Below are 26,496 nucleotides of genomic sequence, written 5' to 3' on the forward strand. Positions count from 1 at the left end.
CCATGATTGTTAGCCCCTCAGTGCCCTCCTATATGGGTCTTCCTCAGCCACAGACTGCCCTCACTGGTCAGAAGACTGGACACTAGGAATTGCCTGGGACACGGCCTGTGAGGGATGCAAGCTTCTTGAAGTCCTTTGCTTCCCACACTGGTGACAGCAGCACAAACTTACCCATGCAGTTCTTCATCATCATGAAGCCGCTTTCATAGCCTTCGTCACACTTGCATTCAAAGTCCCCTGGGGTATTCACACACTGGCCCCGGCCACAGAGGTCAGGAGATATGCGGCACTCATCAATGTCTGCATGAAAAACAGCAGGCGGCAGCGGCATAAGGGCAGGGACAACTTTACAAGGTAAAGCAACACAAAAAAGTGGGAGAATGTGAAGACTCCACCCTTCCCTCCCCTGCAGGCTGACCTGTGCAGTTCCTCTCTTCAGAATCCAGAGCAAAGCCGCTGTCACATCTGCACTTGAAGCTGCCAATGGTGTTCCTGCACTTGCCGTGGGTACAGAGGCTGGGTATCATCTTACACTCATTGATATCTTCAGGAAAACAAAAATGCATGAAGAAAAGCAAAGGGGCAAATGGTTAGGATGCCTCAGGGGCCCACAATTCAAACCCAGAAGGTTGGAGAGACTTGATTTCAGGTCTTGCCAATATCCATCTCAAAAATGCATGATAATCCAGGGCTAGGACTTCATAACCATCCTTAGTCATTCTGACCTCTACATTTTAAGAGAACACTGTTAAGGGAGCATGCTGGTCACTTCCTGGCATGTGGCAAACACGTGATCATCATTGGCCAATGAATGTCCGAACTCCAAATGCTACTCAAAGCACATGGACAATGACAAATGCAGTATTCACCCAGCCACCCAGCCACCCAGCCACCCAGCCACCCTTTCACCCAGCCACCCAGCCACCTACCCACTCACAGCCATCATGGCAAAAGAATGAGGCCCTTATTTAGTGCTTTCTGGGTTACATCTTAAAATGACTTGGAGAATTTAAATATGTTACTTGAGGTTTAAATAGTTTACAAATAATCCATGCTACTTTTGTTTTCTCGACATTATATGTTACTAATATAATTTAAAGAGCTTCTTGAATACAAAGGGCTGTATACACACACACACACACACACACACACAGCCTGTGGGTCACATTCTTTTGAATTTACTTATGGGAAATTTAAGTGGTCTTCTAGAAACTGCCTCTCTGGACAGGACAGCTTCAGTGATCCTGGTCTCACTGAATAACAACTGACAAAAAGAATAAGAGGAGAAAGAGAAGAAAGGAACAGAGAGAAGACAAAGGAAAAAAACCCTTGCTTTATGTATAAAGAAAATTATGCAGTGTTTATGCACTTAGTTCCCATTTTTCTGACTCCACTCAGTCTTGAAGAATGTGAGAATGAGGTCTCAGATCTCCAAAGCCTGACGCGAAAGGCAGCAGGCAAAACTGAGCAGTTGAAGCCAGGTGATGGTGGCACACACCTCTAATCCCAGCACTTGGGAGGCAGAGGCAGGCGGATTTCTGAGTCAGCCTGGTCTACAGAGTGAGTTCCAGGACAGCCAGGGCTACACAGAGAAACCCTGTCTTGAAAAATAAAACAAACAAACAAACAAAAAAATCCTGAGCAGTTGAATCCTCCACTAGAGACAGTGGCCTGGTCTCTGCTTGACCAGAATGTTTGGTGAACAGGAGCCAGGGTAACAGCTCAGCTGGGGAAAGCACTTGATGCACATCCACAAAGACCTGACTTTGAATTCCCAGCATCCACATAAAAAGCCAGGGATGGCCCTGTGACCCTACCGGTAACCGCTGTGCTGAGGACAGAGGGTGGAGCTAGGAAGACCTTGGGGACTTGCTGGCCAACTGGCCAAAAATAATGAGCTTTAAGCTCAGTAAGAGATACTGTCTCAAGAAATAAGGTAGAGGAAGACATTTTAGCCTCTCACTTTCATGTGCACACACAGGAGTAAGCACACCCCATATGTGCCCCCCACACACAGCATCATCATCATCATCATCATCATCATCATCATCATCATCATCATCATCATCAGTAGCAACAGCAGCAGCAGCCACCACAGGGAGCACCATACACACCTTTGAAGAAAGGTTTCCCATTTGTAATGTCTTTTGTGGCAAACCCAGGCCCTCGGGGACAGAGCTCCTCATACTCCCGGCTGTTTCTCAGTGGACACTCCTCACACTCTTCCGTTCCCCAGGCTGCCCCAACAGAGCAGCAGCAGGCATCCATTCTGTGGCGGCCAGCGATGGGCAAGGTGCACTCTTCATCGTCGTACTTCAGGAAGCAGGTCTCCAGGCGGATGTCTGTCAGAGAGGGCAGGGGACTGAGGAGTGCTGCCCTTCACTGTTCAAAGCTACCAACTTTTGTCAGGGAAAATACAACATGTCCTAATTTGCTATATCCAATGACTATATTTTCTTCCAGTTGAAAGCCAGGATTATGTGGTAAGTATTCCAGCTAAGGAAGACTTTATCCTCATCCTCAGACATGTTTAAATATCCTTATGAAAGGCTCCCTTCCAACTTTTGGTATGTTCTGATAGTCCTACAGAGGCAGCCAATGACTGAGAAGTGCCAGTTTGCTGAGTGTGGGCATCTTCTCCATGTAAAGCCATGTTCACCAATGGGTGCATTCCACGATACCTTGGCATCTCCTGTCTATGAGCAAACTCACTCTGCTGCTGGAATGTACCTATTGCTCGAACATGATGGCCTTGGACTTACTGTGTTTCTGGAAAGGCAGACTACGAATCTGGGACAGAGGGCTTCCCTTCTTAAGATAAAAGAGGAAATGGCAAACAAAAGCCACCCATCCCTCTAAGACGTTTTACTTCAGTATGTGTGTCAGTTTGCCTGTTCCCAGCGACTGTGAAGGAGGCTGGCTGGCCAGGGGACAGAAGACCTGGATTCTGGGACTATTCTTCAATTTACTGTTTCTTAGCAAAATCCTTATGCTTGATCCCAAATCTTCATGCCTGCCAATGATGTTATGCCCATCTCTCAGGATATGTCAGGATGCTCTGATGAGATTGTGTACCCAAGAACTGTGAAGTATCATTCAAGTGTGTCTTTCTTCCTGTTTGCCTTCACAATGTGGCTGTGACTATTTACTTAACTGTTCAAGTTACCTAGTATCTTTTTAAAAAGAGTCCTCTGAAGCATTTAAACAGCCCCATGCCCAAGCTTCACAGACTAAGGCAGGTAATTTAAAGTAAACTCCATCTTTCAATTGAGAATCCAGAAGAATGCTTCATTAAATAAGGTCCTGCCTAAATAAGATTTGGGTTTGGATTTGTTGATATCCTTAGTTACAAAAGACTCAGAGCTCTGAATTTCCCTTCTGTTCCATATTGTAAACACTTTAAAATTCTATGTCTGAATGTTGGTTCTCATTTGTAAATGATCAAAATTCCTCAGATGTATTGACAGCCTTTTAAGCATATAAAGTAGTCTTCATCAGGGGTATGCTTGAGTCTGATTCAGCATCAGATATGTACTACACATGACATCATGTACAGAGTCAAAGGCTAAGCGGTGAAACACTTATGGTCAAAACACTAGGAGTCAGAGAGATATCACAGCTAAGAATCATGGGGCATCCTTCTGAGGACTTCAAGCCTCTTCCATGTCACTGGGATAGGATGACTAGATGACTGAATGCATCGTGTCCCCTGGGCTCTAGCAGCTGGCACAAAGATTCCCAAACAACTGGGAATCCGTGTTTCCTAGCTGCACCCCCTACTCCACTCCCTTTCCCAGGAGGATTTCTGCTCCTGACATCAATGGGGATTTCCTATCAGATATAGCACAAGCCTGAAAGAAATAGGACACAGCTCCCCATTACATGCAATTCTTCCCTCTGCCACTCAGCATTTATTCTACAGCCCAGGGCATATGGGCAGCAGTGCAATAGCAACTGTGGTGGCACTGAACTGAAGAATGAAAAGACTAGCATGGAAGAAAACCTTTCCTCAGCAGAGTTAGGAAGACAGTTTGTCCATAAAACCATCATAGATCCTAACAGATGAGTTGAACCTGCAGATGTGTGTGTGTGTGTGTGTGTGTGTGTGTGTGTGTGTGTGTGTGTGAGTATGTGTGTGTGCACACACGCAAATGTCCAATTGCATCTTTATTCATCTTTACCAAGGCAGATTCTTCCTGTAGCATCCAAAGTCATTCCACTGGGACACTCGCACTTGAACGAACCCCTGGAGTTGACACACAGGCCATTCTTGCATACTCCTGGGAACACTTCACACTCGTTGATATCTAAAGAAGAAAGGAAAGCATTAAGTTGGTAATCTGTATAAGTTAATCCTGGCTTACCCCACTCATAGATTCACAATCATTGTTACAAAAGAAAGGGCTTTTCCTGAACCTGCTAAGTTCAAAACACTAGCTTTCCTCCAGACCGTTCACATTAACTTCTGATGTCTCTTAATGGAAAGCAGTGGGTCTGTCCACTAAAGCTAGGAGTCTCTCCACCGGCCTCTGGGAATCGTATTGAGTTGTAGAGACAGGGACCAAGGCTTTGGGGACAGCTCTGATAGGTTCTGAGGGTTCTAGTTAGCGTTAGGAGACAAGATGACTGGAAAGAGACAAAAATTATCAAAGAAAGAAAAGCTTGGACTTGAGTGTATAAAACCAGATTCTGTTGTGGGCTCTGTGGGCCAGTGAGGGAGGTCTGAGCCCACGTGCTTGGTTGGGTGAGGGACCGTCAACATGCGTGACTATCCATTTGTCACCCCCCCAGTGCCGCCCCAGCCTGCTGGTCCTTCCCAGTTTGCCTCATGGAGCAATGTGTTCTCTGCACTTAATTTGGAAAAACAGACATCATTGAATTAATCCAAAGAAAGGCAATCTAAATGCCAAAAGGGGAGAGCCTCGAGAGCCTTAGTTAGCGCTCATGCGCGCCTGTGCACACACAGACACACACAGACACACACAGACACACAGACACACACACACACACACACACACACACACACACACATCTATCTTAAAGAGGTCTCTCTCCAAGCCAAGATTATTGAGAAAAAGTCTCAATGCTTTCTTGAAAGCAAACTAAACAGAAAGGAAGTTGAACCTACTTTTTTTGGGGTGGGGGACAGTTTGTTCTTCGGAGTTTTTCTTCAGAGTTTTTCCTTGGCCATTTATATACGAAAATGTGCTGTTAAGCTCAGATAAGTTACGAACGGCTGGTCTGAACCAGAAAAAAGCCAAGGGATTCAGTCATCATTTGGAAAGCAAAGCCCTTGGGTGGGGGTTGTAGGATTCTTCTTTGTTTTAACAGGAAAAAAAAACCCTCCATTTTATCCCACATACGGGACTGTTGGTTTTTAAAAAGCTTCAGCTGCTGTGTCATGTCAGGCTCTGTTAGTCACCGTGACCTCTATCTACTCAGGACTCCATGAGAAAGAACCACAGTGAACTGGAGAGGGTCCACATGGACCTTGAAAATAGAGGCAACTGAGTTCACCCCTCTAAAGCACCCACAAATGCGATACAGATAAACAAGCAACAACAATAAAATGGGGCTTCTAACCACGAATGCAAACGTCAAAGTCTTTGAAAAAGGAAATGTCTTGCATTTTTGCTCCTGATTTGCAGATAGAGTTTTGAAAATGCAGCCACTCCAAAAAATGCAGTTGTTCTAAAGTATATCCAGCCATGTTGTCATTTGGCCATAGTGAGCTAACCCTGGCAGCAGCTTGCACATTTAACATCTGTTCTGTTCTGTGGCTCTCTGGAATTTCTTTCTCTGCATCACATTCCTCACTATGAAGCTCCTTCACTCCTTTACTGAGGTCACGTTAACACAAACAGTCTTCACACACACAAAAATGCACAGTTTATAAAGTAATAAGAAATACCTTCACATTGTGTGCCTTTAATTCTTGAGAACCCTTTACCACATATGGGATCTGTGAGGAAACAAAGCGATGTTAACGACATCTATCTCGACTTCTCTGTCATGATAAATAGAAGAAACTGGAAGGAGGGCCTGGGACAGGAGTTGAACTTTGCTGCTGTGAATAAGCACGGGATCGCATAAATAAGCAGCAATGGGTATGTTGATCCCCCTTCTAAGAAGGACCAACGTATCCACACTTTGGTCTTCCTTCTTCTTGAGCTTCATGTGGTCTGTGAATTGTATCTTGGGTATTCCAAGCTTTGGGGCTAATATCAACTTATTAGCGAGTGCATATCATGTGCTTTCTTTTGTGATTGGGTGACCTCACTCAGGATGATATTTTCTAGTTCCATCCATTTGTCTAAGAATTTCATGAATTCATTGTTTTTATTAGCTGAGTGTAAATGTACTATATTTTCTGTATCTATTCCTATATTGAGGGACATCTAGGTTATTTCCAGCTTCTGGCTATTATAAATAAGGATGCTATGATCATAGTGGAGCATGTGTCCTTATTACATGTTAGAGCATCTTCTGGGTATATGCCCAGGAGTGGTATAGCTGGGTCCTCAGGTAGTACTATGTCTAGTTTTCTGAAGAACCACCAAACTGATTTCCAGAGTGGTTGTACCAGCTTGCAATCCCACCAGCAATGGAGGAGTGTTCATCTTACTCCACATCCTCTCCAGCATCTGCTGTCCCTTGAGTTTTTGATTTGAGCCATTCTGAGTGGTGTGAGGTAGAATCTCATGGCTCACAGCCAAACAATGGACTGAGCACAGGGTCTCCAATGGAGGAACTAGAGAATGGACCCAAGGAGCTGAAGAGGTTTGCAGTCCCATAGGAGGAACAGTAATATGTACCAACCAGTACCCCTAGAGCTCCCGGGGACTAAACCACCAACCAAAGAATACACATGGAGGGACCCATGGCTCCAGCTACATATGTAGCAGAGGATGGCCTTTTCAGACATCAATGAGAGGAGAGGCCATTGGTCCTCTGAAGGCTCCATGCCCCAGGGTAGGGGAATGCCAGGTGAGGAAAGTGGGAGGGAGAAGGTTGGTAAGCAGGGGGAGGGAGGATGGGATAGGGGGATTTCGAAGGGATGGCATTTGAAATGTAAATAAAGCAAATATTTAATTAAAAAAAAAGAGTAGCAATGAGATGTCTCCACTAGTAAAGCCCAGCTTGCAGGAACGGGTGCTTCAGGGGAACCGTCACAAGCTAATCATGTGAATGCATGGGGATAGAAAATGGCACCCTGGCCAGAATCACATAAAATAGATGTCCTTGATATTGGTTATCAAGGTCATCTTTAAATTTCCACGTGGTCCTAAGTCAGAGCCATGCACAGCTTCTCTTACCAACTTGACATATGGTGCACGGGCTCCCCCAGGCAGCACCGAGGGAGGAGCAGCACTCGGACTTCAGGGTGGCTCCGTTGATGTTGATCTCACAGCGCCCGTCGATGACAGTCTGCCAGCAAGTGCCCTTGATGGTTTCTGCAGAAAGAGGAGGCGACGGACATTTAACAGCATCCTATCAAAAACCCAACATATACAAAAACCCAACTAGAATTTCAGCTAGAGTGGCATTAAGAAACATGCAATAATAATCATTTTAATGTCACTCTTATATCTGAACTTCTGTGGCAGTCAAAGCAACCATTAAACGTAGGAGAGCTAAATTATTGATAAACACTGAAAAAAGTCATTCTCAGAAGGATACATACCTATGCAGATGGTTTTTGTTGGATCCAGAGTACTTTCAGGAGAACATTCACAAATGAAAGAGCCAGGGCTGTTCTTGCAGACTCCATTAATGCAGGGACTCGATTCACATTCATCAATGTCTGAAACAAAACCAGGTCCCCGTTACTACTGAAAGCTGGTCTTAAGCATAAAATGCATACCTCGACTTTGGCCTTAACTGCTACCACATAGTCTTCATTAGACAGTAAAGCGGGCCTAAACAGGTTTTTGCCAAACTAGAAGGAATGTCAAAATACTAATTGAGCATATTTCTTTAGTATAGAAACTGGCACATGGTGAGTCTTTGTATTCAGAAAAATCTGGATAAAATTATGGATTCAAATTATGCATGCACAACATTTTCTTCATCTATTAAGTAATGGCATGTGAAAATGCCAGCTAGAGGCAAATAGAAATGAACGCCCTGAAACCACCATGGATCAGGGAGTAAAACACCATGGGCCAGGATGTACTGTCTGTGGCTGGAATTTGTGCACTGCCATTTGGAAGCAGAGAATCCCAACAGGACTGGCTTGATTATCTAAAGTAGACTCTCACCCACTCCTAAGGTTGTCTAATGCCTTTCCCAGAGAGTAAGGCATGTGGTGGGAGAACAAAAGCACAGGTACCTTCACAGGTTTTTAGGTCAGGTTTGTACACAAATCCCTTGGGGCAGGTACAGACAAAACTTCCAGGGGTGTTTCGACATTGTCCATTGTCACAAAGTAGACTGTTCAGCACACACTCATTAATATCTGGAAAGAACAACCAGGAAGGTTAGAAAGAGCTTGTCCCTTGCATGCAATGCCAGCTAGGTTAGGTCTTTAAATTCCTAATGGTATCATCAAGTCCACCAAAGAGGCAAGACTCTTGTTCCATTGGCTTACCCCAAACAGGGAGGAGCTTATTCTTCCTGTCCAAACCAAGTGTCTAAAAGCCTCAGGCTTCTGGGTGCTATTTAATTCACTTCTTGGATTCTCTGAAAATTAGTTATCTTTACTTCTGTAGCATTAGAATAAAAAGGACTAATCTTAGTGCTTTAAGGAAAAAATAAATAAATAGAAAGTATTCTCAATATGGTGGTATACACCTGTAATCCCAGTACTGGGAGGAAAAGGCCATGTAAAATTACTCCAAACACAGCAGTGAATATACTTTAATAGACTATATATATATATATATGTGTGTGTGTGTGTGTGCTTATATATGTATGTATATTGCTTAAAATGTGAGAAAATCAGACAAGAAGCAATGTTTCTATTAAGCAGACGGCACATGGAAAGTCATCAGAATACTATAAGGAACACAACTATTTTCCAAGAGTTTCAAACACCAGGAGGCTTCAAATGGGCCAGGGACATATGCAAGCAGGGATTTTCTTCTCCTGGGTTCATCCGAGCCCTTGGAGATTCTGATGCTATATGAGCAGCAGTAGAGTTCAGTGTACATACAATTTATTGATACTTGATAGGCTGTGTGCCAGACTGGAAGAGTGAACAGATTTTTATATCAGTCTGAGTTATCCCTGAATAATCAATTACTTGCTTCAAAGTTAGATCAGCTCCTTGGGCAGGGACCTTCCTAGCTATGGCTCTAAAATCTCACCAAAATAAAAGTGGGATGCCTAACCCCAAAGCCCTAAATAGAAATAAAAATATATAATCTGAGGTTTTTCTAGTTTATCTTAAAATTTATCAGTTTTCATCATATTCCATAAAGGCGTACTTGTTCTTCAAATAAAAAAAATGCACCACTTTACATATCATTATATGTGCACCCTTTCCCAATGAGCATAAGTATCTTGGTTTTAAAAAGGCCAACTTTGGGAAACACAAGGCCGTGTGTCACTCCAGACAGAAGACGTTCTCAGAAAATACTCTTCTAGGCAACTAATGAATGTTAGAGAAAAAACTAATGCCCTAGGCTGACTGTTTTATCCACAACCAAATGATTTACTTAGTTTCTGGATTCTTCCTTCATTAAAGGTTGTTATCATATGGAAAAGGGTGCTTGTTAAAACCAACATAGAGTAATTACTACTGAAAACAAGCTGTACTTTCTGATTAAATCTAATGAGTAGTTGGGAGAACTATTTTGGTGGACTGGCTCTGTAGTCATTTGAGAAAGGCTCTGACACTTGCATTTCCTACCCTTAACAAGGTCCTCTTTTACCAAGTGAATGTAGAATGTGATTCTTCACCAGAAAATCAAGCTGGACTCCTTACCAACACAGTTTTTCCCAGTTATGTCTACTTCATATCCCGAATTGCATATACATTTGTAGGTCCCGCGGAGATTTTCACAAATTCCATTTGGGCAAATATCAGGATCTAATGCACATTCGTTTATATCTACACCACAAAAAAGTTCAAAGTTAATCAAATTCTAAAACAAACATGAAATGAAAACAACACAAAACAGTACAACATGCACGGTGACCTTGGAACTTCTCAGTGGGCTCACTTGGAAAAGAATATTTCCTCCTTTTTGCCCACTGTAAGATGATCACATCCTCCCCAACTCTAGACCCTGGAGGGAAACTGGCATCTGAGCTGTGACCAAGATCACCCAGGATCCCTAAATGAAGCAGATGCGCTTAACGGTCCAAGAGCCAGGATGAAGGGAGAGTATGCACAGGGCCCAAGTCCCTGTCATGACACCTCCTCTTCCTTAGTGCGTCTGCCTCCCATCCTGCCACCAAGGTGATTACATCATCCTTGCTTTCAATTTTTGTTAAGTTCAACAATATCTTCAAATTAACGTATCAATCATGTGTTTCCTGGCTCCAAATTTGGTGTTCAAGTAAGCCCGCCTACACATTGTGTGGGGAATTCCTTCAGCGGGTCTCTAATAGCAGAGAGGGAGACAGTAGCCGTACATGGATGGATGGTCTGCATCAGTCAGGGTTGTCATCTGCTTCATCCCCACGCCCTTGCCACAGCTCTTTAGATCCTCACAGACTCCTTCGTCATCACCCTCCTCCCTCCCCCTCTTCATCACTATGCCCTCCTCATCTTCATCCACACATATGATGAAGTATATCAGTCAGTCTAGCTTTCCCCTGGAACCCCTAGCCAAGTTCATATGAGTGAGGAAGTCCCTTCTTCTTGTCACCATCTTTACAATCGTCTCAGTGGCTTCCTTTGCTTCTATTCTTTTTAGTGACCCCCTACATTTCTCCTATTTCTACACAAATATTTTATTTTCTTCCAACTCAGCTAGCTGATATGACTTCTTGCTAGAAAATCTAAGTGGTATCTTAAGGCTGAACCTTTTAGAGTGAAGAAATCTTTTAGATTGAATGGATAACTGTTGGTCCACCCTAAAATCCTCAGCTGTATTTGATAGTGGAAGCTCATAAAAGGCTCAGGCTGCCACTTCTCTAGAATGAGAAACACCAGCCATTGTATCTCATCTATAGCTCTCCATAAATTGTCCCCAGGAAAAGGCCAGTGAGAAAGCCCCACAGCCACAGCCACCAAGGTGCCACAGGATCTCTGCCATGGGGGCACCACCTGTGGCAGTCAGCAAGGTGTCAGGCCAGACTGTGTCACGACAGTAACTAGATAGCCAGAGAAGGTGCGGTACTGTCTTTCGCACATGTGTAAGTCAGGAAACTTGAAAGTCGTTCCTTACCAGTGCCTGCCGATGTCATCCCCGGTCCACTGCTGCAGAGCGCCTGATACTCCGCTGTAATAAATTATCAGATAATAAATGAGTGCCCTGTTTGCAGAGCAGGTCAATTCTGCCCTTGGCTCACATAATCATTTCCTCCAAAACAAGGAGAACCAAGCTAAAGTGGTAACAGAACAGGGAGGAACTCCTGGGGAGTCCCCTTCAGACCCGGCTTTCATTTTAAGCGTTCCGCACCACTGAGGAAAGTGACTTTGAAGGATACAGGCGAGTCATAACACTTTCTTGGGCAAAGCGCTTTTGGAAAGAGTGTTTTTTTCCTACAACTCATTTTGTTCACCAGGGAACACTTTACACATACAGTGAAATGTGCCTGTTAAAATGTGGTTTCTTCGCTGTTAATAAAACTTTTCCCTGCCATCCTGGGAATAGTTCTGTTTCTCAGTTCTAGCTGTTTTTCCAGTACAATCAGATTCTCACATGTCCTCTGTCCACCACAGACTCTCTGGGCTCTCCTCACAAGAACACAGCAGAGCAGCTGAGCTCACGTGCAAGTACAGCTGTGAATCATCTGGGTACTATGCTCATTTTTATGGTGAATCCACAGGAAAACTCTCGATAAACTTTAAGATCATTCTCTTTCTTATAAACTGAGGTGTGCAGAATCACTCCCAAGACTTGTGACAGAATCAGCCCTCTAATACTTATGAAGCATTAGAGACAATTTTAACAGCATTCAGAGGGATGTAATGATGAACAGTGAGAAATGCAAGCACCTGGAACCAGACTTTATACAAGGCACAGAGATGAGACGGAGCATTGCCAGCCCATGGTTTCTGGCAGCCATAATCAAGAGTCACTATGGAGGCTGCACATGGTGGATGGGACTTTATTAGAGGGAACAAAAACTTTCTCTATTTCTGATGATGGTAGTCAAATAAGTTTGGAAAACATAAAATTAAAAAAAAAAAAAAAAGAATTCTTTAGCCAGGTACGGTGGCATGCACCTTTAATCCCAACACTCAAGAAACAGAGACAAGAGGATCTCTCTAAGTTCGAAGACAGCCTGGTTAGTGAGTTCCAGGACAGACAAGGCTACATAGTGAGCCGCTGTCTCAAAAATAAAGACTGTACATACACACACACACACAGACACACACACAGACACACACAAAACCAACCAATGAACCAAACAAAGAAAACCAAGAAAGCAGAATTAAAAATCGAGTGGGGGTCCAAAAAAGGGGAAATCATTTGAAATGTAAATAAATATATCAATAAATTAAAAAAATTAATCCTTCAAAGACTATGTTTTGTAAGAAGCAGTAAGATGTTTTTGTTATTTTAAAAAAAAGCAGTTTAAAAGAGACCAAAAGGGGACAAGGAGGAATATGTCAGCCACTGTGTCTTTAAAAGCCAGAGACTGAAAGACAACAACAAAACCAGAACAAAAATGTATCTTTGGTATCTTCTCACACTCTTAACTATTAATATGCTCACAGAACTGAATAATAGAGCAAGAAGACAAAACCATGGCGATTCTGTGGACAGTGTTCTCGTGGCTAATTCAGATTAGCTGATGTTCAGCCTACACAGAGGCACAGCATGGTCACCGTGCCTGCCACTGGCCAAGGCCCAGCTGCTCTGTGTAATTGAGGGATCTGAATGCTAGCGTACTTATGGCTAGGAGCAAATCCCTCTCTTCTGGGTACTCATCCCCATTTCATACTGAAGCTCTCTGGGTTTAAGGAGATAACATAAACACAGGCAGTTCATAATCATAATAACTATTTCCTAAGCTATCCCAGGGTAGTGCCTCAGACAGCAGCATGGCAGCATAGAAGCGCGCCCGGGGCTGCACTCCTAAGGTGACTGCTTTCTGAGAGGGAAATAGTTGGAGGCCGAGGGGGCAGGAAGACTTGCTGACCCACACGGTTTGGGTTAGAAACCAGTGGCACAGCTCTTCACAGCCCACTTGGCTTGAACAGCACACGGTGACCTTGGAAATTCACAGGGTTGCAATTTCTCCCTCAGCTGACTGAGAGACTCTAGGGATTATCAGTACAGGTTATATCACCCCTTCCTGAGATGAGAGTCTGAGAGGATCTTCCATGGTTTGGCATTCTTGTCAACTACCAGTAGGGAAAAAAAAGAACTTCTCTCTGTGGACCTTTTCCATGCAAATATCCTCAAACAGAAAAGCACAAATATGAGCCGGAAGTTAGCGGTTGCGGGCTTCTGGTTTAGCTTCCACTAAGCCTCACTGCTTCAAGAAACTGAGTTTCTTTAGTGACCTTTTCCTAAACCCATGTCATTCCCCTGAGTACAAACACTCTCTGGAGATGCCCTTGGTGCAGAGGGGAAACTGTTAAAGCAAAGAACTGTGTGCACTACATTTCTGCTCACAGTATGTACTCGTTGTACAGCTTTACTGACACACATCTGTCTTATAAAATCAAAGTCTATGAGAAATTTAGTACAACCAAGGACATAATATACGACTGTAGCATTTTATGCAGTCATTTTGTTTGAATGACTATTTGAAGTGTATTAAAGGCATATTTAACTGATTTTTGACGACATACAGATAATTAGTGAATTATTCCCAGCCAAAGCAACCCTCTCTTTTTAGTGTCATCCCTTTAACTTCTTATGATATTCATTTCAAACACTGTAATTTAAAAGGTTAATTTTATTTACAAAGCACTGAAAAATCATACCTAGGTTAATTTTTAATGAATTTTACTTAGAAAGGAGATGAAATAACTGAACCTTATGGGGAAACTCACTAACTCCTTAGGTTGTTTATTTGTTTTATTTAGCCCTAGAATTAGGACAACAAAAGACCATTGCTAAGCTACCTTAAGATCACATATCATATTCAAATAGTGAAGGCCAACCTTCCTTCATTTCAGTTTTTTGTTGTTGTTGTTGTTGGGTTTTTTGTTTTTTGTTTGTTTGTTTGTTTGTTTTCTAGACAGGGTTTCTCTGTGTAGCCCTGGCTGTCCTGGAACTCACTCTGTAGACCAGGCTGGCCTCGAACTCAGAAATCTGCCTTCCTCTGCCTCCCAGAGTTCTGGGATTGCAGACGTGCACCACCACCGCCCAGCCCTTCCTTCATTTCAATAAGTTACATTTTTTCGTAGTAAATGTATGCTAGTTTTATTCAAAGCCCCCCTTTTCCTCACTCTTCCCAGCTCTCTTCTTTCTCCTCAAGGATCCCTGTCTCTGCTTTCATGATACAGACATGTCATTACTTTCTTTTTCCTCCCATTTCACCGCCCTTTTCTACTGTTGTATCACATACACACGCATACACAATTTGCATATGGGAGGTAGCATGAGATATTCCAATAAACGATTTTTCCTTATGAATCTAAATAATTATATCTGCATAGGACCATCTATTTCATCTAATGAAATTTATTTTGTAGGTCAGAACACTAAAGATTTCTTGTACAATAATTATATGGAAGATTTCTTTCCATATAATTTCATTTTTATAATTATTTTTATTATTGTAAGTCCTTTTCAAATACTTGAATGAGCAAAGCTATGGACAAATAACTAATCTCTCTCCAATCTTTCTGCCTGTGAATTTGGAAGCAGAATTGTGACTCACTGGCCTGGGTGTTTTTCACTAGGCATGCCACCTAAACTCTAGAAAAATACTTTTTCCCTAAAGTTGAATAAAGCCATTTAAGAAAAGTGCACCAAAATCAACATGTGGGTTGTGAACAAAATTCACAAATGGCCTTCTGGGGAGCTGTTGGGAATATTCGGGTCATCTGAAAGTTATTTACTTTTACACTGTGTAAAATTCTGCTTTTCTAATAGACAACCCCCGCAAAAAACAAGCATCCTGAAACAGCATGTGTTCCCAGGAATGTGACCAGGACTGAGGTGGGGTGGTTCCTACAGAGGCATATGAACTACAGAGGCCCATGGCAAATAACAGTGAGGACAGGGAGAGTACCATGTGTCCAGACACCGACTAGCCTCTGCCAAGACCCTACAAGGGTTTATAAGATATCCCTGGCAGCACAACACAGCCTTTCCTGGTAACTTATAGGAAAGCAAAGCCCATGGATGGTGGCAGAAGGCTGGCAGGATGCGGCTCCTCCATGCTGCCACTTACCTGAATTCTGTGCAGGACAGGGCTGGCAGGGTTCCCCAAATGCATACTCGGTGCTGGCACAGCAGCATTCTGATTTGGTAACAGCACCAAACAATGGCTTCACACACTGGCCTCTCCTGTATCCTCCGTAGCATGTGCTCCGCATGTGTGTGTCTAAACGGGAGGAAGTACTCATCATTGTACTGTCATTTTAAACAGATAAAAGCCCCCACATTGAAGCCAAAGATGCCTTTATTTCTCCATTGCCCTGTTCTAAGTCACAGAAAATGCCTGTGTTTTCAGTACTTGACAATGAGGAAAAAAAAATCAAAACTAATACAAAGCTCCAAAAACTCGTTAGGGTCTCAGCAGTGGGGACCAATGGCCAGCATCGACCAGTTTCCTCTGGTGATCGTAGTTGAGCAAACTGTGAGACCCTTAAGTGCTGCGATTATTTTTTATTCATTTTTGTCTTCCTTAGGCATGCACAGAGCAGGAACTTTATAAACACTGCATGAAGGCTGGATCTTACATGGTGATAAATAAGACCTTTATTAGAAACGGGGCTTACTCAAAAATAAACAGGCAGTTATTGAATGTCTAAATTGGGTTTACTTTCCAAAAGGGAGAAAGTTTAATCTGTAAAAGGTTCATTATATAAACCTGCAAATGTTGGTCAACTAAGCCGTGTTATCTTTCTCTCTAGAAAAGGAATTTCCAGCTTGACCCAATCCTTTCCTAAATCAAAGGGATTACTGAGTATCTTTTTAAAAAATAGTTTGGATAAAAGTCTTGTTGTGTAACATATCTCAAAGCCATACAAAACTGTCCTTGCATGCTCATGAATTATCCATGTTTCTGTGCCATCATGCACTTCCCTTGGACATTTAATTCTCTATTAAAATACACACCATAAAATGGTATACATACGCAAACCAATTCTAAAGACTTTTATCCACAAAAGAACGTGGGAGAAAATTAAAGACAGCTATATAGTTGGGGCAGAAAGGAGAGAAGAAAAGGTGGGGATTCCCAGCCTCTCCTTTACTTAACCTTATCTTTTGGTTCCTAACATTAGTGTCCAATTTATTCAAGAAGAGAACTGGATTTGTAAAATCTTTGTTCAGTAGAAATCATTGTATCTCACTTGCTACAAATTACATTTGCAATTGATAAGCATTGCTGATTCCTGGAGTATTTATCATAAATCACATTGTGGCTTTTTTTCTTACCAACACACACACGCCCATCTAGACCCACAGCCAATCCAGGGAAGCATTCGCATCTGTAGGAGCCATCAGTGTTCACACAGCGTCCGTTCATGCAGATCCCAGGAGTCTCACACTCATTGATATCTGTAGCAGGAAGAAGCATTTCATTAACACCATTGAACACATTCACTATGGCAACAACGGAACAAGGTACCATGGAAAATGATGCTCAGTGACTGCAGAGGCATGTCAGTGAGATGCTTGCTCAGTGTTCTTCCAGAGATGGGAAAGAGAGAAATCAACCAAGTTGGTACTTTTCTATTAAAATTCATCTTAGAATAGAATCCTCCCAAGATGCCTGCTATAAAATACAAGAACACAAAAGGCAGACAGATTTTGTGGAGGGAGAAAAATGACGACCAGAAGGCACAGGACTCTGGGCAGCACATCCCACTGTAGCCATGCCTGGATCTAGCTTGACATACGCTGCATCTTTGACTGTGCAGAAAGATTTTCCTTTCTGCAGCCAACAGGTTGGCACCCCCGCTAGTACCAGCCTTCCCTGAGACCTCTGAACCGTTAGCCAGAGGCAGACATTAAATGCCAGAGGGAACACTAGAGAGACAGTGCAGAGAGAAACACAGGATGACTTTGATGACAGCCCTTGGTCAGGACGACACTCAAAGGCACACTAGAAGTTGATAAAATCTTTTTAAAGCACTACTGAGTATTTTGAGTATCATATGCATATCTTTAAATACTGTAAAAGATGTCATTGGGTTCAGACTAACAATAGTAGAGAATTCCGCCATTAAAAGTAGAAATGGTACCCAAACTGAGTTTTGAAAAACAAGGATGCTCAGAACCAAGTCACTTTCCAACAGTCCTTTTACAATATACAATAGAGTATGCAATTGTTTCCTTTCTCCTGACCTTAAAAAGGCAAATTGGGAGTGAAGCACCTCTGTGTTTTACTTAGCTTGTGTTATTTGGCATGAAACATATCCTGGTGGTCCAAGACTTCATGTTCAGACTGTATTAAAAACAGCAGTTACATTTAAGAATGTGAACTCAGATTGGTCCATTTGTTTCAGGCACCCTTTTGGTCAAGCAGAGACCTACAGTAAGACAGTGAAGACTATATTCTAAAAAGCAGCCCGAAGGCTTCTCAGTGGAACATGAAGTCCCTCGGTTGGCAGAGGCTCCGGTGACAAGGCTCTCAGCCATCACGTGTTTGTGGCTTCAGGATGACAGATGAAGAGAAAAATCTCATCCCACAGCAAGAGAAACATGGTATAAGGAAAAGCAGCATATGGTGACTGCCCTCTCGTGCACCCCAAGTGTGTTTCCCCAAGGGGGAAAGATGAGACCAGAAGTACAAACTGACCCCCCTTCCTCCTTCCTCCTCTCTTCCTCTTCCCCTCTTTTCCTTCTCTCTTCCTTCTTCCCTCTTCTCCCTTTTCCCTCTCTTCCTCCTTCTCTTGCTACAAAATGATGAGCCAGTGCAATTATCAGTTCTTCCACACAATTCAACAACACCATTTATGTGAAAGACACAGTTTCCATGATCACCAATGGCTTCAAAGACTACATTCATCTTTGAGGTCATAACGTCCTCCGAAACAGCGTAATTTAATGCCAAGAGGCTGCCACCTCGGTCACCACACTTCAGCATTTCAAATAGCCCAGTAATCAATCACACCCTTCCCATTTCTTTTCCACACATGTACAGTATTTAATTTGTATACCCTGACACTTTATCTTACTGCGGAATGTTGCAAAACTCTCTTCTCCATGTCAGTTCCTCCTGGCACAGGGTTTAATGTGTACAGAAACCATTTTCCTACTTCAAACTTTGAAAAAAGTCAACTGTTTGTTTTCTCCTGAAGACGGATTTTCACACTATTACAAGCCACCAGTGTGAAGGTCACAGGGGATGCAGGTAAATGGCCAAGGGCTGGAAACTCTTTAAAGGTTGGAGAAAGTACACACCTTGCCAAGAACTGAAGACATCCAAGACTCTCTTCCACTGTACGTTAACCAGAGCAGAAAACTAGGGACAGTCAGAAGAGGTGCCCTGCGACTTTATCCTGCCTTCTCAGCATCCAATGCCACATTTCTGCAGCGGGAACTGTGAACAGAGGCTCTTGGCCACTTAGTAGACACCCTGGACTACACTACATATAAGGATCTGAGAAGAATGACTCCAGTTTGTATCTTGCATCTACATGCAACAGTTACTCATCACTGACTCCATATAGCATGGAACAGGAACAAATTTGTTGCCAGCAACTCTTGTTAGAACCCCTTACAGCACAAATGGAACTTCCAAGTTTTGCTGACAATACTTGAAGCAATGAGATTATTTCAAATGTTATCAGGCTACCCTGACTACTGGTTTATTTTTCTACTTTGTACTTTTCTCCTCCTCCTCCTCCTCCTCCTCCTCCTCCTCCTCTTCTTCCTCCTCCTCAGCTTATGCAACTTGGCAAAACCTAAATTCACTGTTGTTTCTTATGATAGCTAGATGAACCAATCCTTATAGCACCACAAATAAGTCAGAATTTTTCCCCAAGGGAAGATGAGATGAGTTGGCCAAAAAAAATGATCAAGAAATGTCACCACCCAACTGTCCTTATTCCCCAGCTTTAGAAAGATCATTAGATCCATTGGAACGGATTAACACTTCAGCTCCTTAAGTCACCACACCTCATCTGATTCCGGGCCCTCTGAGAAGAACCCAGATGCTTTCTCTGAAACAAGACCAGCCTTGTTTCATCAACTGTGGCTGTTTGGACAGCTGAATGCTAGAAGGAATACCAGTCAGGCTTCCAAAGCAGAGACCGGGGACTACATGGGGAGAATCTTCCCAGAAGCGGTAGAGAGAAGGAAAAGCGGACAAAGAATCCACTTTGGGGTTTTGTAGCACCTACCTTTGCAGTAGCGGCCATCTGATGCCAGCTGGAACCCAGGTTTGCAAATACACTTGAAACTTCCATCTTCATTGATACACATTCCATTTAGGCACATGTTTCTGATGCTGCACTCATCCATATCTAGAAATAGAGAAACGTATTGGCTTGATAAGAAGAGGAAGGCAGGCCAGGATGGATACAACTCCAGTTTTGCACATTTCTGTATTAGTTTATGTTAATATAGCCTAAGGCTAATTTTCATCCCTATGATAAAACAAACAGAAGGCTCGTGAAACAGGTGTCGCAAGTTCAGGTTGACTCTTGATGGGTTAGCGGGATCCTTTGGGGGGTGGGGGAGAACTGATCCCCAGACCTAAAGGAGTGCTAACACCTTAGTTAGCTTTCTGAGTTCACAGATTTGCGTTCCAAGAAACTGAAACTGAAACAAAAATTAAGGCTACTGGGAATGAAAATGTATTTAGGCTAAACCTTGGTTCATTTTAAAAAATATAAAAGACCATAGAGAGAAATACTATGAAGCTGGGTGGGTAGGGAGGTGAGGGAGGATCTGGGAGGGGCTGGAGGAGGGGGAAATGTAATCAAAATGCATTGTATGAAATTCACAAAAACAGTAATCTGAAGAATAATAAAAAGTAGAAGAAAGCTTGTCATTTCAAGCAACCTGAAATAGATATTGCAAAGCTGAATTTGGTCAGTGCTAGACTCGGCTATGGGATCCAGCTGAGCTTCTAATATTTAGGTCCCTTTGATCACAAAGACAGTTCTTAATTTTGTGGGCATGCTGGTCTGTGAGCAATTGAAGCTCTCCTGGGAGGCCGGCACCTCTAGACATGACCTGCTTTCGCTTACAGGCTTCTAGTCAAACTAAAACAATTTACGGGTTTTCTTTATTTCTTTTATTTAAAAAATAATAGATTTGACCCTAACTGGGAATTTTGGCCTTAAGTCTGTGGATTGAATCACCGAGATAATATTCTGCCAAACATGTTCCTAAGAACAATTTTGAAATTCTTTCAACATTTTAACGGATTCTTGGGATCTTTCCTAAAGAGCTTGGAAAACATGATAAAGAACATTCTTTAGTTTCTGCTGGAGGCCCACAAAGTGGAACCTCATCCCTAGAGCTCTCACATATTCCTCAGGGGAAAGCCTGTCACAGGATGACTTCAGAAGTCAAGATAAGAGGCTGGTTCTCCACACCCACCCCTTGTTCCTCTCAAAGCAATTCTACACAGCCAGCCATGGCGAGCGGGTCTTACTGCTAGGCAGGCACTCTGCATAACAGGTTTATACGTGACTATAGAAGATATGGGCTTAAATATCGTTTTGTTGTTGTTCTGTTTGTTGTTATTGTATAGAACTCCACAACATGCAAATTCTGATTGCATGGAACTCAGAAGCAATGGAACATTCTGGAAAAGCATCATCCCCATAAGGTCCCTTCAAACGTGCACTGCTGCTAGTGTGTGTGACTGATTGTGCTCATGACAACATGGGGACTCAGGTTTGCCTTTCAGAAAGAAATATGTGAAACACTTTTGACAGTTCAACCTTTCACACAGGGCTTGACTCTGCGGTGTTCATGACTTGGGATGTGGAAGCTTCAGTGGGAGGGGAGTGGCCTTGCAGACCCTCCATTACCTTCACAGTTCTTTCCGTCCCGAGTGACGTGAAAGCCCGCATTGCACACGCAGTGGAAGCTACCGTCTGTGTTGATACAGCGACCATTGTTGCAGATCCGGCCGTTCTGAAGGCACTCATCTATGTCTGAGGTTAAAATTAAAAAAGAATAGAGTTAATGTGGAGGACTTGGAATTACTCTTTCTCCCTCCATTTCAAAACCTATAACCTTAATCTAGGATTTCAACTGATAACATCCACCATCTTTCATGTATGCAGGATCTTCAATGCCAGAAATTTATGAGGCAGAAAAGAACTTATAGGTCACATTCACTCTGATTTTCTATTAAGATTGCTTAGATTTCAACTATATGAACAAAATCAGGTTTTCACCATTTTTTCTAGATAATTTACTTATATTGAACTTTGGCTAACATCACTTCAAATATGATTACAAAGTAAATCTTATAACAATATCAGAAACAATAACAGAAATGCTCTTTTCTTTTCTTTTTTTTTTCTTTTTCTTTTTCTTTTCTTTTCTTTTTTTTTTTTTTTTTTTTTTTTTTTTTTTTTTTTTTTTGAGAAATTGCTCAGTTCCCCCTAACAACTCTCCACATAACTACAAGATGTCCACCTGCCTCACAGCAGTTCTGGACCAAGTATAGTTTCATTGAGCAGGCATATAGTTTTTAGCTTAAACTTTATGACTACTCTAGCTATCAACCCAAGCACTGCTCTTGTGAAGGGTGTCTCCTCCTCCACTTAAAAATGACGATGATGATAATAGGAATGTTAAAAATGACATAAACTATTCTTTATTTCATTATTGAAAACCCACACCTGATGGACAGCAGGGTAGCCTGGGTCTGTCCCTCCTGTCCTAAGGACTACAAATGGATGAACATTACAGAGGATGGCTAAACCACTCTTGTCCCTGCAGCATACAGGCATTCCCATTTTCTGTTCCCAGAACGCACAGAACTATGAGGAGTTGGTTCAGAGCAAACCATCCGTGTTGAGTGGAGGCCCTGAGTATGAGCACCCTGCACACCCTCTCGAGGAATGTGCAGTTACGGCCTGTCCAGTTACCCTGTCTGCCCAGCGTCTGCACGGTGTCTGTGGTTGACCCTCCTACGCATTCTCTTTCCAAGCTGATCCCACAGTGGTTTCTGTGTGAGCCATTGGACTAGCTGAAGCAGTCTGGGCTTTTCTTCTGTCTGATCTTTGTGCCAAACTCCTCTGATTTCTTCTTTTTTCCTCCTTCCTTTATTCTTAATGCTCACTAAAACCTGTCTTGCTCCACAAAGAAAAATAGCAAAAGTCCACATATTCTTGAACCGATTCTAACATTTTATATTTTTTTTTGAGGTTAAAATAAAGAAGAAAACGAGTTCATCTTTTCTTCTCACTACTTTTAGAATGCCATAGGGCATCCCGTGTATTTCTAGAAATCTAGACAGTGTAAAAGCTTATTACTCAAACTTGCCTCCTGGTGTTTCTCTTCTGTCCCCTTTGACCCAAGCATACCGCATGAGCTGAAAACACAGCCTCCTAGGTTTCTCTGCAGAGACTCTTGTCCTCCAAACACAACAGGCGTGCTCTTATCCTTGGTAAATTTAGCAGCATAGAGGAGCCGGTAGTGGAGCTGTGTGTGGGGTCATCCTCATCTCTAACCAAGCCTCGGGTTGAGGGTAACAGCATGCCCTTAACCCTGGCAGTTGCTTGCCCCACCAATTCCTGATCTATGATTTGTCATAGCTTATAAGCAGCCAAGCCTCTTAACAGTGGTTTCTTCTATTGAGAAATGTTCAATACACCACTGACATTCACATTACATTAACAGCTAAAGCATTAAGAGGATTCTTAAATCAGCTACATACTCAAACTATTCAGACTTTTTAATTGGATATTTTATTTATTTACTTTTCAAATATTATCTCCTTTCCCAATTTCCCCTCTGCAAACCCCCATCCCATCCCCCCTTTCACTGCTTCTATGAGGTGTTCCCCATCTACCATCCCCCTCCCACATCACCACCCTGGTGTTCCCCTACACTCAGGGGCATCGAGCCTTCACAGCAACAAGGGCCTCTCTACTTATTGAGATATATGGTTCAGATTATAGGCTATTAATAGAATTGTGTAAAAAGACTGTGCTTCCCGGTTTTTGTTTTTATTTCCTGCCCAAATTGACCTTTTTGGGCAGGGTACCTAAATACAGTGATGGTGCTATGTCTCCAAATCTGACCAAACTCAAAGATTATGAAAGTCATTCAGGGATGAACACCAAACCCTCTCAATTCACACAAAGGGCTTTTGCTAAAGAAGGCAAATAACCAACTTGTATTAGTAAAGTCATATTTTTAAGTGGCAGAAATCTCCCTACATCTAAAAAATCTGCCCTGTGTCTAAAAACTAAGTGCTCGCTTAGCTCACTCATTATTTATTTTAATCTAGTTTTGCTGGATTAATGACACAACTCATTCTATGCTGACTATATAGATAAAGCTCTCAGTTCTTAGAGGCCTTGGAGGTATATATTACTAATTTCTACTCCAAAAACTTACTACATAAATGTCATTTAACCAAAGGCATATTGAACAGCATAATAAATTATTTAAGGAAGAAATCTGTGACATGCCAACATGGACAGGGAAACCTCAAAAGGTCCCACACCTACATGAAGAGCCACAGGGAATCAGTGGTTCCTGAGATGGGGACATTTTTCAGGGACAAGCCTCCTTAGGAGCCAGCACTTACATATGGGCACACCACATGGACTCAGCAAGCTGGTGTGTGTGTGTGTGTGTGTGTGTGCACACGTGCATATAAGTGCATGTGTGTGCACATACACATGTGATTGTGCATGTGCACATGTGAGTGTGTAAACAATTAAAGAAGAAGTGGTGAGTTTAAGAAGGGTTGAGGAGATGGAAGGGATGATGGCGAGGTAGAAATTATATAAGCACTCTACTAATGTCTAAAATTCTCAAAAATTATTATTAACTTTTTATATTTTAGTAAAAGAAAAAGAAATAAACCTGAGTGGCAACCCTGATGAAAAGATATTTACAGTGTTTCTGAAATGGCAAAATGTGTACAGATGGCTGGGGGAACCTGCCAAGGGCTGGCTCTCAGCAGTGGGCCTCAGGAAGGACTAGAGAATCACCATTTCAGGCAATCTTCAGGTGTTATTGCTGTTGGCTGCTGACCTCTGCTAGGAGCAGAGCCCGCATCCTCCTTACTATGGAGAAACTAGTGACATATAATTCTAATAGAGGCTTTCCCCAGTTTCTGCCACACACAGTAACCACATCCCCTGTGTCCTGGTTGAAAGATGAACCACCAGAAGAAATAACTCAAAAGAAGTGAAAATAAGCTATTCCTCGGCACACAGAGAGCTTTCAAAATATCTGAATGCTTGCCAGATTTTGTAGAAACATCCTCAAAGAAATGAGGTTTAGAATAAGGCACCAAAAGCATCTAGTGATGGTGGGGGTGGGGTGGGGTGAGAGTGAAGGTAGGGGTGGTGGGGGAGGGGGATTAACCTCTTGCATTTATGTTTCACCGGATTCCTTACAAGCCAAGCCTTCATCTGGGACAGACACACCCCAGTCCCCAAGAGTCCCTTACCTCTGCACTCGGTTCTGGTGAGTGTGCTCTGGTAACCAGCTCGGCAGTGACAGGTATAGGAGCCCTGGTTGTTGATACACTCTCCACCAGTGCACGGGTTTTTCTCACACTCATCAACATCTATAAAACACAACATGTCAGTGAAGTGTGTACAACAGCTCACAAGTCTTAAGGCTTCACAGGTTTCTTCATAAATAAAAACACATTTTCCTTTAAGATATGAAAATGGCAAAGCTGGGTGGTGGAGGGGCACACTTCTAATCCCAGGACTCAGGAGGCCAAGGCAGATGGCTCTCTGAATTACAGGACAGTCTAGAGTACCTACTGAGTTTCAGGTCAGCTACCACTGTGTAGTGGAACCTTTTCTCCACAATGAAAAACTCAAGAAAGAAAGAAGAGTGCATAGTGACATATCTCTCCCCTTTCTGTCACAGTATGCCACCGCTCCACCCACTGCAAGACTGCTTGAGCAGTTCACCTGCGTTCTTTGTGTCATTTTCAGAGAATACAAATATACTCTGAGATAATAGATACTTTTTTCTTATGGCCTAAGAAAACCAAACAGTCAGACATGAAAGCACAGGGCTCTTATTCCAGCTACTAGGAGTCTGAGGCATGACAATTACAAGTTCGAGGCCTGCCTAGACAACTTAGTTGTGACTGACCCTATCTCCAAAAAAAAGTAATGAACAAATAAATAGAGACGTGCACTAAGGATGTTGGGGGGGGGTGGCACTGGCCTGGCGTGTATGAAACTATGGCTTTAACTCCCAGGACTGGGAAAAAAATTAAAGACACTAAAGTTTTTTTCCTTTTATACAAAGAAGGTCTGCTTCATGTCTAAGCATCTCCTACTGTTCTATTAAAAATGTAAGGATAATATATATGGAGATAGATGGTTATTTAAAGGGAGGTTCTCAATTATCACCTGACCAGGCAGTCTCCATAGCCTTAATATCAAAGTACCAAGGTTGCTTTAAATACTCAGTAACTCAACCCACTGGTCTACACTGCTATATATGAATAAACTAAGGTTCAGCAAAGCCTTGTTGGTGTTCAGGTATCTTGGGAGAAGAGTCAAGCCTGACCCTGAGCCACACACGCCTCCCTCCCTCTCCTATGTCGCTCTGGAAAACCTCTAGATGCATGCCCATATGAGCAGGAAACAAACAGTTTTGAGAAAGCAAGAACTAACCGAGCTAAGAAACAAGTTTATTTTAAGGCAAATGCACATCAGCCAAGTGCTGTCGGGCCCAGAAGTCTCCTTGTCCTTGTGTGAGACTGAAGACACTGCCCTTCCGGGAGTCTCGACAAGATTGGGCCATGATGCCCTACTTGCGTCCAGAGTCTGAGAAATTTGAGAAGGTCAGGAAATTCTTTCTTTCCAAGAGGTTCTGAAGATATGATCCTACCAGCACCTAGCTTTTAAAGCTAGGTCATTAAGAGCCAAAGATAATAATGTTCTACTGTTTGGAGTCACTGTATGAGGCTGCATGATTTGTTACAACAGCAATAAACAACCAGTATAGACTGTGGTGGTTTGAAAACCACCCCATAGGCTCATGGATTTGAATGCTTGGTCATTAAAGAGTTGAGCTACTTGACAAGGGTTAGAAGGTATGGCCTTGTTGGAGTAGGAGT

The 26,496-nt window shown here is 42.7% G+C and overlaps 1 protein-coding gene across 1 annotated transcript in view; it reads right to left on the minus strand.

Moving 5' to 3' along the window:
* The window catches only part of Fbn1 (fibrillin 1), a 198,915-nt gene that overhangs the window by 62,103 nt on the left and 110,316 nt on the right, over positions 1-26,496 (minus strand). The window contains exons 13-27 of the mRNA XM_052183469.1: positions 24,856-24,975; positions 21,242-21,367; positions 19,598-19,720; positions 16,686-16,808; positions 15,475-15,627; positions 11,340-11,393; positions 9,929-10,054; positions 8,333-8,458; positions 7,685-7,804; positions 7,317-7,454; positions 5,912-5,962; positions 4,182-4,307; positions 2,115-2,342; positions 419-544; positions 172-300 (exon numbers count right to left, since the gene is read on the minus strand). Of these exons, the coding sequence (XP_052039429.1) occupies positions 172-300; positions 419-544; positions 2,115-2,342; positions 4,182-4,307; positions 5,912-5,962; positions 7,317-7,454; positions 7,685-7,804; positions 8,333-8,458; positions 9,929-10,054; positions 11,340-11,393; positions 15,475-15,627; positions 16,686-16,808; positions 19,598-19,720; positions 21,242-21,367; positions 24,856-24,975 (1,869 nt within the window). The remainder of the gene's footprint in view (positions 1-171; positions 301-418; positions 545-2,114; positions 2,343-4,181; positions 4,308-5,911; positions 5,963-7,316; positions 7,455-7,684; positions 7,805-8,332; positions 8,459-9,928; positions 10,055-11,339; positions 11,394-15,474; positions 15,628-16,685; positions 16,809-19,597; positions 19,721-21,241; positions 21,368-24,855; positions 24,976-26,496) is intronic.

This window comes from Apodemus sylvaticus, chromosome 5 (assembly GCF_947179515.1).
Source record: "Apodemus sylvaticus chromosome 5, mApoSyl1.1, whole genome shotgun sequence".
NCBI classification, from domain to species: Eukaryota; Metazoa; Chordata; class Mammalia; order Rodentia; family Muridae; genus Apodemus; species Apodemus sylvaticus.